The sequence below is a fragment of the Natrix helvetica genome, assembly GCF_964273705.1.
Source record: "Natrix helvetica genome assembly, chromosome: 3".
NCBI classification, from domain to species: Eukaryota; Metazoa; Chordata; class Lepidosauria; order Squamata; family Natricidae; genus Natrix; species Natrix helvetica.
In genome coordinates, this window is record NC_138549.1 from 87,746,989 (window position 1) to 87,760,308 (window position 13,320).

The window sequence follows — 13,320 nt, forward strand, 5'->3', positions numbered from 1 at the left end:
TATATATATATATATATGTTGTATTTGTACTGATAAATAAAGGGAAGTACAAATACAACACAAATATAAAAAGGCAACATTAAAAATAAAAATATGGTTTTCTGCCTGCGTGGTCTTCTGTGATGAGCCGAAGGACAGAAAGAGGGAGTAGTGACCTTCCTCCCATATTTAGGCATACCAGGGGTTGTAACACACACATATATATATATATATATATATATATATATATATATATATATATATATATATATATATATATATATATATATATATATATATATATATATATATATATATATATATATATATATATATATATATATATATATATATATATATACTTATGAATGTCTTTCAGATTTGCCCTTATTCAACTTTGTCCTTTACTTCTTTTTTTTAAAGAAAATATAGTCACCTTGGTAAAGTGCCTAAAACCTTCCAGCAAGGTGTGCTACTAGTTGTATATTTCTTTTTTTCTAAGCTTCAAACAGTGAATGGGTGACTCAGCATCCCGAGTGCGGATACAACCTTATAAACTCCCCTCACTTGAAACCAGCCTGGCTTTTGGACCGAGCTCTTTGGCATTTCACCTGTAAAGTGGCTGGGGGCAAATACAGTGACAAAGGACTGCCACCCCTTATTGAAAATGACCAACATTTGAATGTAAGAAAATACAAAAATTATTGATCGTGCATGTCATCCGTGAATGAAAGCAATTATTATGTCTGCTTTATTGTAGCCCTGTTCTGGAATTATTAGTTTTGCTTCTAGCCTTGTCTCGTTTTTCATCTTTCAAGTTGTTTCTTCCAGGATATTTTTAATGTATTGCTTGTGGTTTGGTTTGTGTCATACTTTTAAATAGTTCTCCTGTGCTTTTAAAATTACACTTCAGCCATGTTTTCTGAAAACAAGTATTTTGTTTCATTACAATCTGCTTGCCATGAATTATTTATTGTAACTTTGTAGATGGCAAAAAAGGCATCATATATAGCCGTGATGGCAAACCTATGGCGTGTGTGCCAGAAGTGACATGCAGAGCCCTCTCTGTGGGCACGTGCACTGTCACCAGCTGTTCTTTTGGTTCTGTGGCGCACATGCACCCTGGCCAGCTTGTCTGGGGTACATGCGCATTGCAGGCATCTGCTCTTCCAGGTTCCGGTGCGCGCATGCGTGCCAGCCAGCTGGTCTTCGCGTGAACCCTCTGAACCCGGAAGAGAGCAGCCTGTGCATATGCGCGCCAAACCGGCTGACCGGCATGCATGCACATGACAGAACCCGGAACAGAAGCTGGCCGCAAGCACATCGGCCAGCTACTCTCTTCTGGGTTTTGGTGTTCCAGCGCTCCGGCATGCGGTCTCCAATTTCAGCACTCAGTGCCAAAACGGTTAGCCATCACTGATATTTAGTAACATATCCACTATAGTTCTGTGGACATAATTTGCTTTAAAAATAATCAAAAATACTTTTTAGTTCTTTGTTTTCTTTGGAAAGGTTTACAGAGTCATATCATAAAGGAATGATATTTCCAATCATTTTCGAAACAAATATATTTATAGTGAATAGTGTTTGAAATGCTAAATTTTGTTTATTTGCTGACTTGACATGGTTCTTATTTTTCCAGTGTATCCGTAAAATCTTTTGGGAGGATATTTTTCCTAAGATAAAATTATGGGAATTCTTCCAAGTTGATGTTAACAAAGCAGTGCAGCAATTTAAAACACTTTTAACTAAAGGTAAACAAAATAACTCAGATTCTTTATAGTGTAAACATCAAAGAAACAATGGTTGATATGAAAAAATACTTTCGCAGTCAAGGGAAATGCTTGATCATTTTTCTGGGTACATGGAGAAAAATAAAACTATCTTGATTTCAGAAATCACTTATCCCACATCAAAGATTATTAATGTAGTTAACAATCAAAAAGTTAACAGAAATATTTGAAAACCCATGGAACTTTCATCCTGACAAACTATCTATTGGAAAAGTGTAAAATCCATACAATTTTTGTTTGGTTAATACTATGATGAATCACAAGAACACTAAAGTTTCTATATTATGAATCCCCCACCTGTGGTTTAAGTTTTTCAATTCATGTTGGGTTTGGAGGAATCCTGAATTTAGGAGGAAAGCTTTATCAGTGTTATCAATCTTTATTCATCATTAATCAGCACAAAGCAAATAGTGAAGCAAATATAATTACAACTTATAAATTAGACAGGTTGAATTAAAACAAATAAAAGAATTTTAACTTAAAAGGATATTGGGAATATAAAATACTAAGACAAGTGAGTCAGAATAAGATAAAAATGAAATTTTAAGGTTTCAGTAAAATAATTTAAGAACTGTAGACTTTACAAATTAGCTCTAACAAACCCAGGTTTTTCTATGAGTATCCATTATTACCCAGTGCTTCAGTGGTGGGTTCCTGCCGGATCGCACCGGATCGCGCGCGCTCCCTTTCAGCGCTCCACCTGGCTCGCGCGCTCCCTTTCAGCGCTCCACCTGGCTCGCGCGCTCCCTTTCAGCGCTACACCTGGCTCGCGCGCTCCCTTCCGGCGCTAAAACCGGAAGTACGGTCTTGCCCCGCCCCTGGCGAAGCGACGACGCCTGCCTGCGCTCCACCAGCTCGGCTGGGAACGGAGATGTTTCCGCTCCGCTGAGGAAACATCTCCGTTCCCAGCCGAGCTGGTGGAGCGCAGGCAGGCGTCGTCGCTTCGCCAGGGGCGGGGCAAGACCGTACTTCCGGTTTTAGCGCCGGAAGGGAGCGCGCGAGCCAGGTGGAGCGCTGAAAGGGAGCGCGCGAGCCAGGTGGAGCGCTGAAAGGGAGCGCGCGAGCCAGGTGGAGCGCTGAAAGGGAGCGCGCGAGCCAGGTGGAGCGCTGAAAGGGAGCGCGCGAGCCAGGTGGAGCGCTGAAAGGGAGCGCGCGCGATCCGGTGCGATCCGGCAGGAACCCACCACTGCAGTGCTTGAGCTATGCAAACATTGTAAGTGGCCCCAAATGTTAACGTTTCTACATCTCAATCAAGAAAGACATAAGGCAAAATACAGTACAAGTGTATCCTTAAGATTGTGATCGGATTTGGAAATGTTTTCTTAAGAACCTAAAAGGAGATGGATGTTGTGTGGGCATGTTTTACTCCATTTCTGTTAAGCTCAAGGTTCAAGAGGCAACTCAGTTTAAATAGACACCAGAATATTTCTATGTTCATCTGGTACAGGAGTGCCCATCTTTTGGCTTGATTGACAGACTTTGCTGTACTCCAAAGGCAAATGAACTCGTGGATTATTTTGGATATTTTAAAAGATTAAATAGGTCTCACATGCATTTAGAAGGCACATGTCACACATTTTGTCCCTCAACCCTTTTATCCTTGGGGTGGGTGGGAATTAAATCACATTTTTGTCTTGTCAATTGTGGGAGAGATTGTTGGTAGCAATCCCATTTGAGTCCCAATTGGTATACCTTGCTCTAGCAAATATTCTGAAAAAGTGTCCAATTATGCACATTTTAACAGACTTAGAAACTAATCTTTCTGTGTGATTATTGTAATTCTTACAGAATGTCAGGGACAATGCACCTGTGCAACAGGACTTAAACTTCTGGGTTGTATCTATATCCTATTGCTTTTGAGCTTTCAGAAAACTAAGAATTGCTGCCATAAATAAAAATACATGCCTTGAAACTGATCACACATTCCCTGCAACAGGTAGCTCAAAGGTTAAAACCGATCCCAAGCAACATCTTGCAATCATTCAAGATCCTGAATTTAGAAGACTTGGCTGCACTGTAGATATGAATGTAGCACTGAATACATTCATACCACACAGGTATATATTTTCTAAAGACAAAATTAAATTCGTCATTTGATGATCAAATCATTGTCAATATAGCAGATGAGGAGGAACCTCAGAAATGTATCATTTCTATTATAATTTGCTTGCTACAATTCATGGCCGGAGATGAAATCAGTTGCTTTCCTCTTAAACTTCGGTTTCTATTAAGAAACGCTTTACTACTGTTCAGTAGTCACAGGTCTATCAGCCTGTCCTTGGTGTATCTATATTTAATGGAAAAAATAGGTTTTTCTTAAAAAAAAATACAATATATTGCAAACACCTTTAAGATTATAGTTTACATTAAGAAGCATGCTTAATATAAAAGTTAAAATTGGTGTCAAGTCAGAATATATCAGTTTCCTTCCTGATTATACATACATTAAACTCACATTTTTACTTGTTCTAAAAGTAGTCGCTTTCGTTTGTGGTTTTTTTTTTTAGCAATGGACCAGCTGCAATAGAAGAGTGTTGCAACTGGCTACGCAAAAGAGTTGAAGAGCTAAACGATGAAAAGTTCCGACAAACAAATTACCATCAGGAGCAGGTTGTAACAAGCATGGTTCATGTGACCAATGTCGCTTGTATAATCTTTATTCCATACTTGTGCTGAACACTTAAATCTTGACTGTATTAACCTTTTAATGGCTTCCAGGCTACCAACTGTGTTTTGGCAACAGTGAGCTACGAACGACTGGCTGACCATGGTCCTAAGCTTGGTGCTATTACCAGAAAATATCCATTGGTTACAGGGTATTGTACCTTCTCTATTTTAAATAACATGTACAGTATTTTTAAATGCATCTTTTCCTGTATGAGGTTATATAAGAATTGTTTGTGCTCCATTAAAAGGAAATCTTGATAATATAATTATGGTGCAAACATAAAAGAGATTTGGGTTCTTTTTACCTAGTCCTAGGGTATATATATATGAATCAGTGATGGGTTCCGGATCCCGGTGCAACCGGTACGGTGCAATGGGGCCCGGCGTCCACCACATGAATACGTGCAAAACACACACACACACGCATCATGCGCATGCATCCTTACCTCCTGTGATGCTTCGTGACACCTCCACGACACTCCAGCTGCTCGGCAGAGCGTCGCACAGATGCCGTACACTCTGTGTGCGGAAACACCAAAGAGCTCAAATACCAGTAAGGAGGGTAGGTGGGCCCTCCGGAGCACCGTACCGGAACAGTAATCAGTGCTCCCGGCAGGCACCGGTACACCTGTAACAGGGCGTACCAGTTGTAACCCACCACTGATATGAATTGTAAAGAAGTATGCAATTCATTTATTAATTTAACCCATCTATAAAATTGCTCAATCACCATAGCAATTCTAGGTTACGTGCACCAATGTAATGAATACAGATTTAAAAGAAATAAAATCAAGCAATTATACAACATGTTACAAGTAGTCCTTGAGTTATGTCCACAATTGAGCCCAAAATTTCTGTTGCTAAGCAAGTCAGTTGTTAATTGAGTTGTGTCCCATTTTACGACTTTCTTGCTACAGTGTGTTAAGTGAATCACTGCAGTGGTTAAGTTGGGACCACAGCTGTTAAGTGACTCTGGTGTCGACTTTGCTTATCAGAAGGATGCAAAAGATGATCACATGACCTTAGGACACTGCAGCCAGTTGCCTAGCATCTGAATTTTGATCACAGGGCCATGGGGATGCAGTAATGGTCATAAGTGTGAACAATGGCCATAAGACACTTTTTTCAGTGCTGTTGTAACTTCGAACAGTCACTAAAATGAATGGTTGTCAGTTGAAGACTACTGTACAAATCCATATCATAAGCCCATCCCAAGCATTCTGCTCCAGAGTCTTGTATAAAACATACAGATTTCATACAATCTGTTCCAGTGGGTAGGGGCAGCCAAAGAGAAGATCTATTCCTCCTTAACCAGTAATTAAGCCCATATTTCTCTAATTAACCATACTTTCTTCTAAGCAAGGATTATCAGATTTAAAACAAGCCATACTCTTAATTTAGCTTTAAACCTTGGTTTTATATTCTAGTTCATTTTCCAAAACAGTATTTCTGTATTCTTGCAATATTATGAATGTAATTATTCCTCTTGAAGAAATTTATTAGTTATTTATCAGTATCCACTTCATTATTGCTTTTGCAGGTACTTTACTTACCCATTTAAAGAACTAACCCTGGATGAGGAGGAAGCTATGATGCACCAGCCTGATAAAGCAAGTTATTTTATGGCCTACAATGGTTGGGTGATGGGAGATGATCCTCTGAAAAATTTTGCTGAACCAGGTTTGTGACCTTTCTTTGTTAGTTGAACAACTTGAAGTACTTGAATAAAGCATAGTTTTTCAAATAGCATTCATCCATGGTTTAGTTTAGATGGTTTATGCTAAGGATTGATGAATTTCAGTTCTACACTTCGCTTACTGTACAATTGGGTTGGTATTTCAGAGACTTTTTGGTGACAATGCTTTGCAGGTAAATTAATAGAAATACAAATACCGTATATATCAGGGCGTCAAACTCAAGGCTCATGGACCAGATCCAGTCCGCGGGGTGCTTAGATCTGGCCCATGGGGCTGACTTGGAAACAGTGAAGGTCTGGCCCATGTTGCCTCTGCAAGCAAAAACAGGAGCACCACGCATGGCCTTCCCGAGCTCCATTTTTGCTGGCAGAGAGTCCATTGCAGACGGAAACTGAGCTCGGGTCCCTGTTTTTTGCTGGCAGAGTGCTTGGGCTACCATTGCCCCCCCCCCCCCGACAGTGACATTGAGCTGGCCACACCCACCCCGGCCACGCCCATCCCATACCCCCAAGGTCAAACACAACCCAGATACGGCCCTCAATTAAATCAGGTTTGATACCTCTGGTATATATTGTATATCATGATGTAAAAATTTAAGAAACTCCACAGGGAATAGCATGTTGTCAGATTTTCGTAAATAAAATGCACATATTAACTTTGAATATTCTAATTACATATTTAGTGCTATTACAAAATCCAAAAGAGACATTTAAAAATATCTTTATTTTGGATATGGAAATATAGAGTTGAAAGTAGAAAAAAGGTTTTGTAAGCATTTGCTTACTACAGAAAATCCACTTAAAGCATAAGTTAGTCTCAGTAGCATAGCAACAGCGTACACTTACAAATAATTCTTGGGTTGAGTTGGTCTTTTCTCAAAAATATTTCTATTAATATTTCTAATAGCAGTAAAAGGTGTTATATATTTAATTTTGTAATAGATTTATAGGACAGCTGTAAATCCACCTAACATCGAAGAAAATGAATTATAATCAAAATGTATCAAAGTTCAAATGATTTTAGATTAAAATAAGCATGGGAAACATTTAGGAATGATATCATTTTAACCAAGTTGAATGGTGAATTCTTAATAAAATAAATTGAGGATTTCATTTGTGGACAAGGAAAATGAGAAGTAAAATGCATGCAGTATCTTGTCTTTAGGTTATCTTTCTTACTAAAAAGATGTTCCTGTAAAAATAAAATGTTCAGATCTAATGTAAGATGATTTTTCAAATCATCATAACTAGTTTCTAACAAATGTAAGAAAATTTTAATTTTGGGATAGCAGTTGAATTTTAATGAAGTAATATTTCATCCTGGGGCATCAATTTGATGTTGTGACATCAAAAACCATGAGTGCATAAATGGCCTAAGTGAGTAGGGTTATTTTGTGCATATCAATTTTTCAAGCATAATTTACAAAAATATATGAGATTTTAGGTTGGTACTTCAGAGACTTTTTGATGACAATGCATTGCATTTAATTCTATATCTTTTGTAATTTATGTATCAGTTGAATTGATTTTGAAAGACTACTTGTCTCTCATTTTTTCTGCCTGCCCAGTACCAATGTCTATAATTAAAAGGGCTAATTTTTCCTATATTAATTTTACAAAAAATTGTTTACATTTTAAAGAATTTTGTGAGCACAAGGAAAAAAATTAAGTTCTAAGATATTATTTGAAGAGACTGTTACTTTTTATTATTGTAATTTTTGGTAAATTACTCTAAAAGTAAATTCAAATAATAACCTAAAATGAGTAAGAATATTGAAACCACAATTACTGTATTATACCCTAAATTAGATTTTCATTTCTATAGGTTCAAATGTCTACCTTAGAAGAGAACTTATTTGCTGGGGTGATAGTGTCAAGCTGCGATATGGGAATAAACCAGAAGACTGCCCATATCTATGGGCTCACATGAAAAAATATACTGAAATTACTGCCAAATATTTCCATGGAGTGCGTCTTGACAATTGCCACTCTACTCCTCTTCATGTGGCTGAGGTATAGAAAAATGCATTTATACATAGTTATTCATGATATTAGGAAAATATATTCATAATGGATGGAGATGATAACTTTGACATCTGTCTTAGTAATCGTGTAAGGTAAGCTATGGTTATTAGATTTATATTGCAGACAATAGTTTAATCTGACACATCATAGTGATCCTACAATAATAGTAAAATGCCACTTCAGCTATGTTGGTATCATTGTAAACATCCTCCCATTTTGGGGTAAAAGAATCTGAATCTAGTGTAATATTAGGCCAGGAGAAAATAACCTGTTTGGATATACTTAAAATCTTGGATTTAAACTTAGCTTAAAAAGTAACCCTGATAAAATGCTATTGAAAGCAGTTTACTATAAGATAAGTAAAACTAATCTGACTTCAGCAGCTTCACTTTATCATGTGCAAACTGTACCATAGATGGAATTGCTTCTTTTTTGCCCATACAATCTTCTTCACATGATTTGCTTTTAATCATGATTTAATGTTTTTTCCCCCCATGAAGCAAAGAACACTAGAAGATAGCCTAATGTCCTCAACTTCATTAGCCTTCAGCCAAAGCCGGCATAGCAATACATTGAAACATCTGAAGAACGCTGCTTTCAGTATTAGAATAGGGAAACCCAGGTACTTTTTTCACTGAATAGCAGTAGCAATCGCACTTCGACTTGCATATCATTTCATTGTGCTTTACAGCACTCTCTAAGCAGTTTACAGAGTCAGCATATTGCCCCCAACAAACTGGGTCCTCATTTTACTGAGCTCAGAAGGATGGATGGCTGAGTCAACCACGAGCCGGTGAGGATCAAACTCCTAGCAGTGGGCAGAGCTAGCCTTCAATACTGCATTTTAACCTCTGTGCCACCACAGTTTAAAGCAGGGATGTCAAACCTCCGGCCCGTGGGCCGAATGCGTCACGGCCACGACCACACTTGGTTTAGTGAAGGGGAGAAAAGCCCCGATGTGTCACGTGACAATGCTGTGACAACGCCAGTTTGACACCCCTGGCTTAATAGATGGTTTATCACTCAGTTTATCGAGTTATTGTCGGAATAAACAGGGATGCTGTTCCTGAGATTTTTTTTTTATGAAGACGTAAGGTGCAAATGCAAGTTATTTAATGAAAATATTCATTTCAATACTAACTAGGATTAAGGTTAAGCAGAATTTGAGCTTGGCATGCAAATTATGGTTCTAAAAGACCTGGTTAACTTTAAACATAGCTAGAATACTATATTATACCATACAGGGAGTCCTCCTTAATGACATTAAATGGTACTGGAGTTTGTGTTGCTAAGCAATGAAAAAAAACAATATTGCATGATTGCAATGGCAGATCCGGAAGTGCCCAGTTACCATCAATAAGTGAATCACTGCAGGTCATTAAGCAAGGACCTCATGTGATCACTCCTTTCAGCTTTCCCATTGAGGGAAGCTGGCAGGGAACATCGCCAATTGTAATCACGTGGCTGAGGGACACTGGAATAGTCGAAACTTCGAAGATGGGTCATCAGTACTGTTTGTACAGTGCTGTCACAAGTTTTAACAAGCACTGGATCAGTGTTGTTAAGTGAGGACTATCTGCACTGCATTGTTTGAATAAAAAAATTATGTACAGAATGATGTCTCTCTCATTCTTCCCATTTTACTTAAGTTTTTTATGTATTATTATGGAAACCATAGTAATTAGAGAATCATAGAATGGAAGTCCTATATTTGTCAGAAAAGCTCATGCTGTAAGAAGGCACTTTTTAAAAAATGTGTTAATAATCTATAGGAAATGCTGGCAGCAGCCAGGTCAGTCAGACCTAATCTTTATGTGATAGCTGAACTCTTCACTGGCAGCGAGGTCATTGACAATGTCTTTGTCAACCGCCTAGGAATTACCAGTCTGATTAGAGGTACCATTAAAAAAACAAAATGCTTGAAAGGTTTGTTGCAGGATTGCTGTGTTTATAATAAAGTCAAAATCTCTACGTGGAACTAATTTTGTCTTTTCATTTGTATTTATTCTTGTACCCTTGGCCAATTTCAAACACCTTTCCCTCTCTCCTTTTGGTTTTTCTCTTCCATCTCATTCTTCATTCTTTGTCTTGGGCTCATTTTCTTGAATCTTCATAACTGAACCTTTTTGGTTCTTTAAACCTTTGGCTTCCTAATTTGGTTTTGCCGCATGGCGTTTTTTTCCCTGATCTCTAAATCCATGCCTAGCTTTGCATTCTTTTTTTTCCTGCTGTTCTGCATTTTCCTATCTGTGGCTTCCTTGGCTATGCTTCTTGCAGTATATGATGGACACAGCTAGAAAATTACGGCCCAACTTGTATGTAGTGGCTGAACTGTTCACTGGAAGTGAAGAGCTGGACAATATCTTTGTGAATAAATTGGGCATTAGTTCTTTAATAAGAGGTAGGCTTGCTTTAAATTGCTGTTTTATTTAGTCTTTTACTATGCATGATTTGCTGTGAGTGAATAACATGAATGCATAAATTTTTGTTTGCATTCCTTTTTTATAAACATGTGATAGTATTGTTTCATCATAATTATGTTTTGGCACTCAAGGAAAGCAGAGCTTCCATATGACTTGTGGAATACATGTTTCTGTTGTCTGTGTTTACAAATTGGTATTTATGGCCTGAATGACTATTAACATGACTTGATAAGTTCTGAAAATTTCATGTTATGATGAATGAATCTAACAACCAAAGCTCATTGAAAGGGGGTTGGCTTTGTTGTTATGCAGAAGCAATGAGTGCCTACAATAGCCACGAGGAGGGCAGGTTAGTCTTCCGCTTTGGTGGAGAACCTGTTGGATCTTTCATCCAGCCACGCTTGAGGCCTTTAACACCTGCTATCGCACATGCACTCTTCATGGACATAACACATGATAATGAATGTCCAATTCAGGTAAGCATTAGCAGTGTAAAGCTTTCTAGTTGTTCAAGGTGTAACTTTAAAGATCTCATAAATAATATGCATTGAGTAGTATAATCCATGTTTTGACTCCATAATAAATACATACTCCCATTTTAATATGAATTGTCTTTTAATTTTATACTAAAAATTGTGATTTAATGTGAATGCAAATTAAACTCAAAAAAACACACAAATACAAATACACACAAATAGTCCTGAGGTTATCAAGACTCGTTCAACAATCTTTCAAAGTTAGAAGTTCTGGCCTTCAGAGAATCCAGATGATCATGTGGTTACAATTTGGGTTCTTGACAACCAGCTCACACTTAAAGGTTAAATATTGTGCAGTGTGATGGAAGGCTTAGATGCAATCATATGTTCTCTATCTGTGACCTTCCCTGCCAGCGTCCCATAAACAAATTCAATGTGGGCTTTCATTTGCACCACTTTTTCTCCACTATGGAGTATGAGATTCCAGAGATCTCGTGTCCGTAGTATTTGTCCACACTTTGTAATGCATGTCTACCCTGAGTGCCCAGACACTCATGTTTTGTAGCATGTACCCAACAGCCTGCACACATTCCCAGCACTTACCCATGGCATCCCTCTCTCTAGTAGTGTATTGCGCTCTTCTCCTGGGGCTCTTGCCTCTTCCTGCTTAATAAGCTGTGTGGTACTGGAGTTACCACATGTCCAAATAGTTTGCTCTAATTAAGGACCAATGAATGAAAGTTTAAACAGAAATCTAGGTAAGAAGTTTTGCTTTAGCCTTCTTTTTTATTCCTAATTCTTTTTTTAATAGCCTTTGAGCTTTTTCCGTAAGAAGGAATTCCTGCTTATAGCAAATAAATAATGCAGACAGCTGTTTTGATGATTATTTTTTTCCAAACAGAATCTGGACAGTCTTTTGTGAAAATGGTCTAGCTGTGTATTTCTTAATTGATTTGGAGCCCAGAATAGATTGCCTTGTTGATTCTAGATTTCCAACAAACACAATTTTATATGAACCAGGGCTTAAAGAGTTTATCTTCCTTATTTTGCATATAAATAGGATATATCATGTGAACTGAAGCAGGAAATAGTGTGTCTTAAATCTCATCTGAATGAGATATATGAAAGCCAGAGACTATTACCTTACTCCTGCATTCCACTAGGTACTTTCCCTGTGAGCCAAATTTATAAATCAGCATTAGTAAAATTACACGTAAATGATCTGGACATCAGCTCCCATCACCTAGCAAGCATGCTACTAAGGCAAAAGATTGAGGGAACTTTAGGACATCAAGTTGGGTTATTTTCCATGCTGTGCTGGATGACTTGTAGTAATGAACATAAATTACCTCACCTCACTTTTTTATATATATTATACATGGCAGCCATTCTCAACCCACATTCTTAAATGCATTGGATTAAATCCTGTTATTCATGATCAGCATACGTTGACGTTATTGTTATGGGATTCCTTCTACTCCCAAGTGTCATGAAGATCTTAAAGAAATGTCCCGGGATGGAGCACAGGGCCTAGAGCAGAAAGAGGGATTTGCTGTAATTCAGAACTGTATCCCTTGTATTCACCTTGTATCCCTATTTTTTATTGCTAGCATCGATCTGCTTATGATGCCCTTCCCAGCTCAACAATCGTTTCCACAGCCTGCTGTGCTACAGGGAGCACTAGAGGGTACGATGAACTAGTGCCACATCAGGTGAGTTTTTAAACAGTGCACTCCTTGTACATGTTGGGATGATCAAGCGGTTTTTGATGCAGGCTCCAATAATATCCTGTTTATATTATTGTAGTGTGCATAGAATTACTCCTGGTGTTTCTCAAACTTTAGTACAGCAGGTAGGAATCCTTATTTTGATTGGTCTTGCTCACTCAGATCGTTTCACCAATCCTACAAGCTTCACTCATGACCTATTCATAGACAATCAGAATGTTGGTCCTGTGCCTAAGTTATAGGTACATGAAAAATAAAACATTTGATAATGTTACTTGGTTTAGTAATAACAATAGCACTTAGACTTACTGTGTTTCCCCGAAAATACGACAGGTTCTTATTTTCCTTTGCCCCTTGAAATATGACCTTGGACTTATTATCAGGGAGGGCTTATTGTTTTGGGGTTGCTGGGCGGCTGCTCCCTTGCGAGCGGACTCCCAAAGAGCCGGGCACAGCCTCGGACCAAGCAGCCATGAGGTAACCACGCTCACGAGCAGCCGCCCGGCAAATCCCCTCTCCAGCCAGGCAGAGCGC

At 38.3% G+C, this 13,320-nt stretch overlaps 1 protein-coding gene across 3 annotated transcripts in view; it reads left to right on the forward strand.

The window, feature by feature from the left end:
• AGL (amylo-alpha-1,6-glucosidase and 4-alpha-glucanotransferase) overlaps positions 1 to 13,320 on the forward strand; it is a 53,802-nt gene that overhangs the window by 8,445 nt on the left and 32,037 nt on the right. For 2 of the 3 annotated variants that reach the window (XM_081946877.1, XM_081946878.1), the window contains exons 6-15: positions 482 to 663; positions 1,622 to 1,733; positions 3,709 to 3,829; positions 4,280 to 4,382; positions 4,491 to 4,588; positions 5,980 to 6,119; positions 7,961 to 8,148; positions 10,438 to 10,561; positions 10,896 to 11,059; positions 12,670 to 12,771. In XM_081946877.1, coding sequence (XP_081803003.1) covers positions 482 to 663; positions 1,622 to 1,733; positions 3,709 to 3,829; positions 4,280 to 4,382; positions 4,491 to 4,588; positions 5,980 to 6,119; positions 7,961 to 8,148; positions 10,438 to 10,561; positions 10,896 to 11,059; positions 12,670 to 12,771 — 1,334 coding nt within the window. Of the gene's footprint in view, positions 1 to 481; positions 664 to 1,621; positions 1,734 to 3,708; positions 3,830 to 4,279; positions 4,383 to 4,490; positions 4,589 to 5,979; positions 6,120 to 7,960; positions 8,149 to 9,932; positions 10,057 to 10,437; positions 10,562 to 10,895; positions 11,060 to 12,669; positions 12,772 to 13,320 lie in introns of all 3 variants that reach the window. The other variant, XM_081946879.1, reaches the window with a different exon arrangement.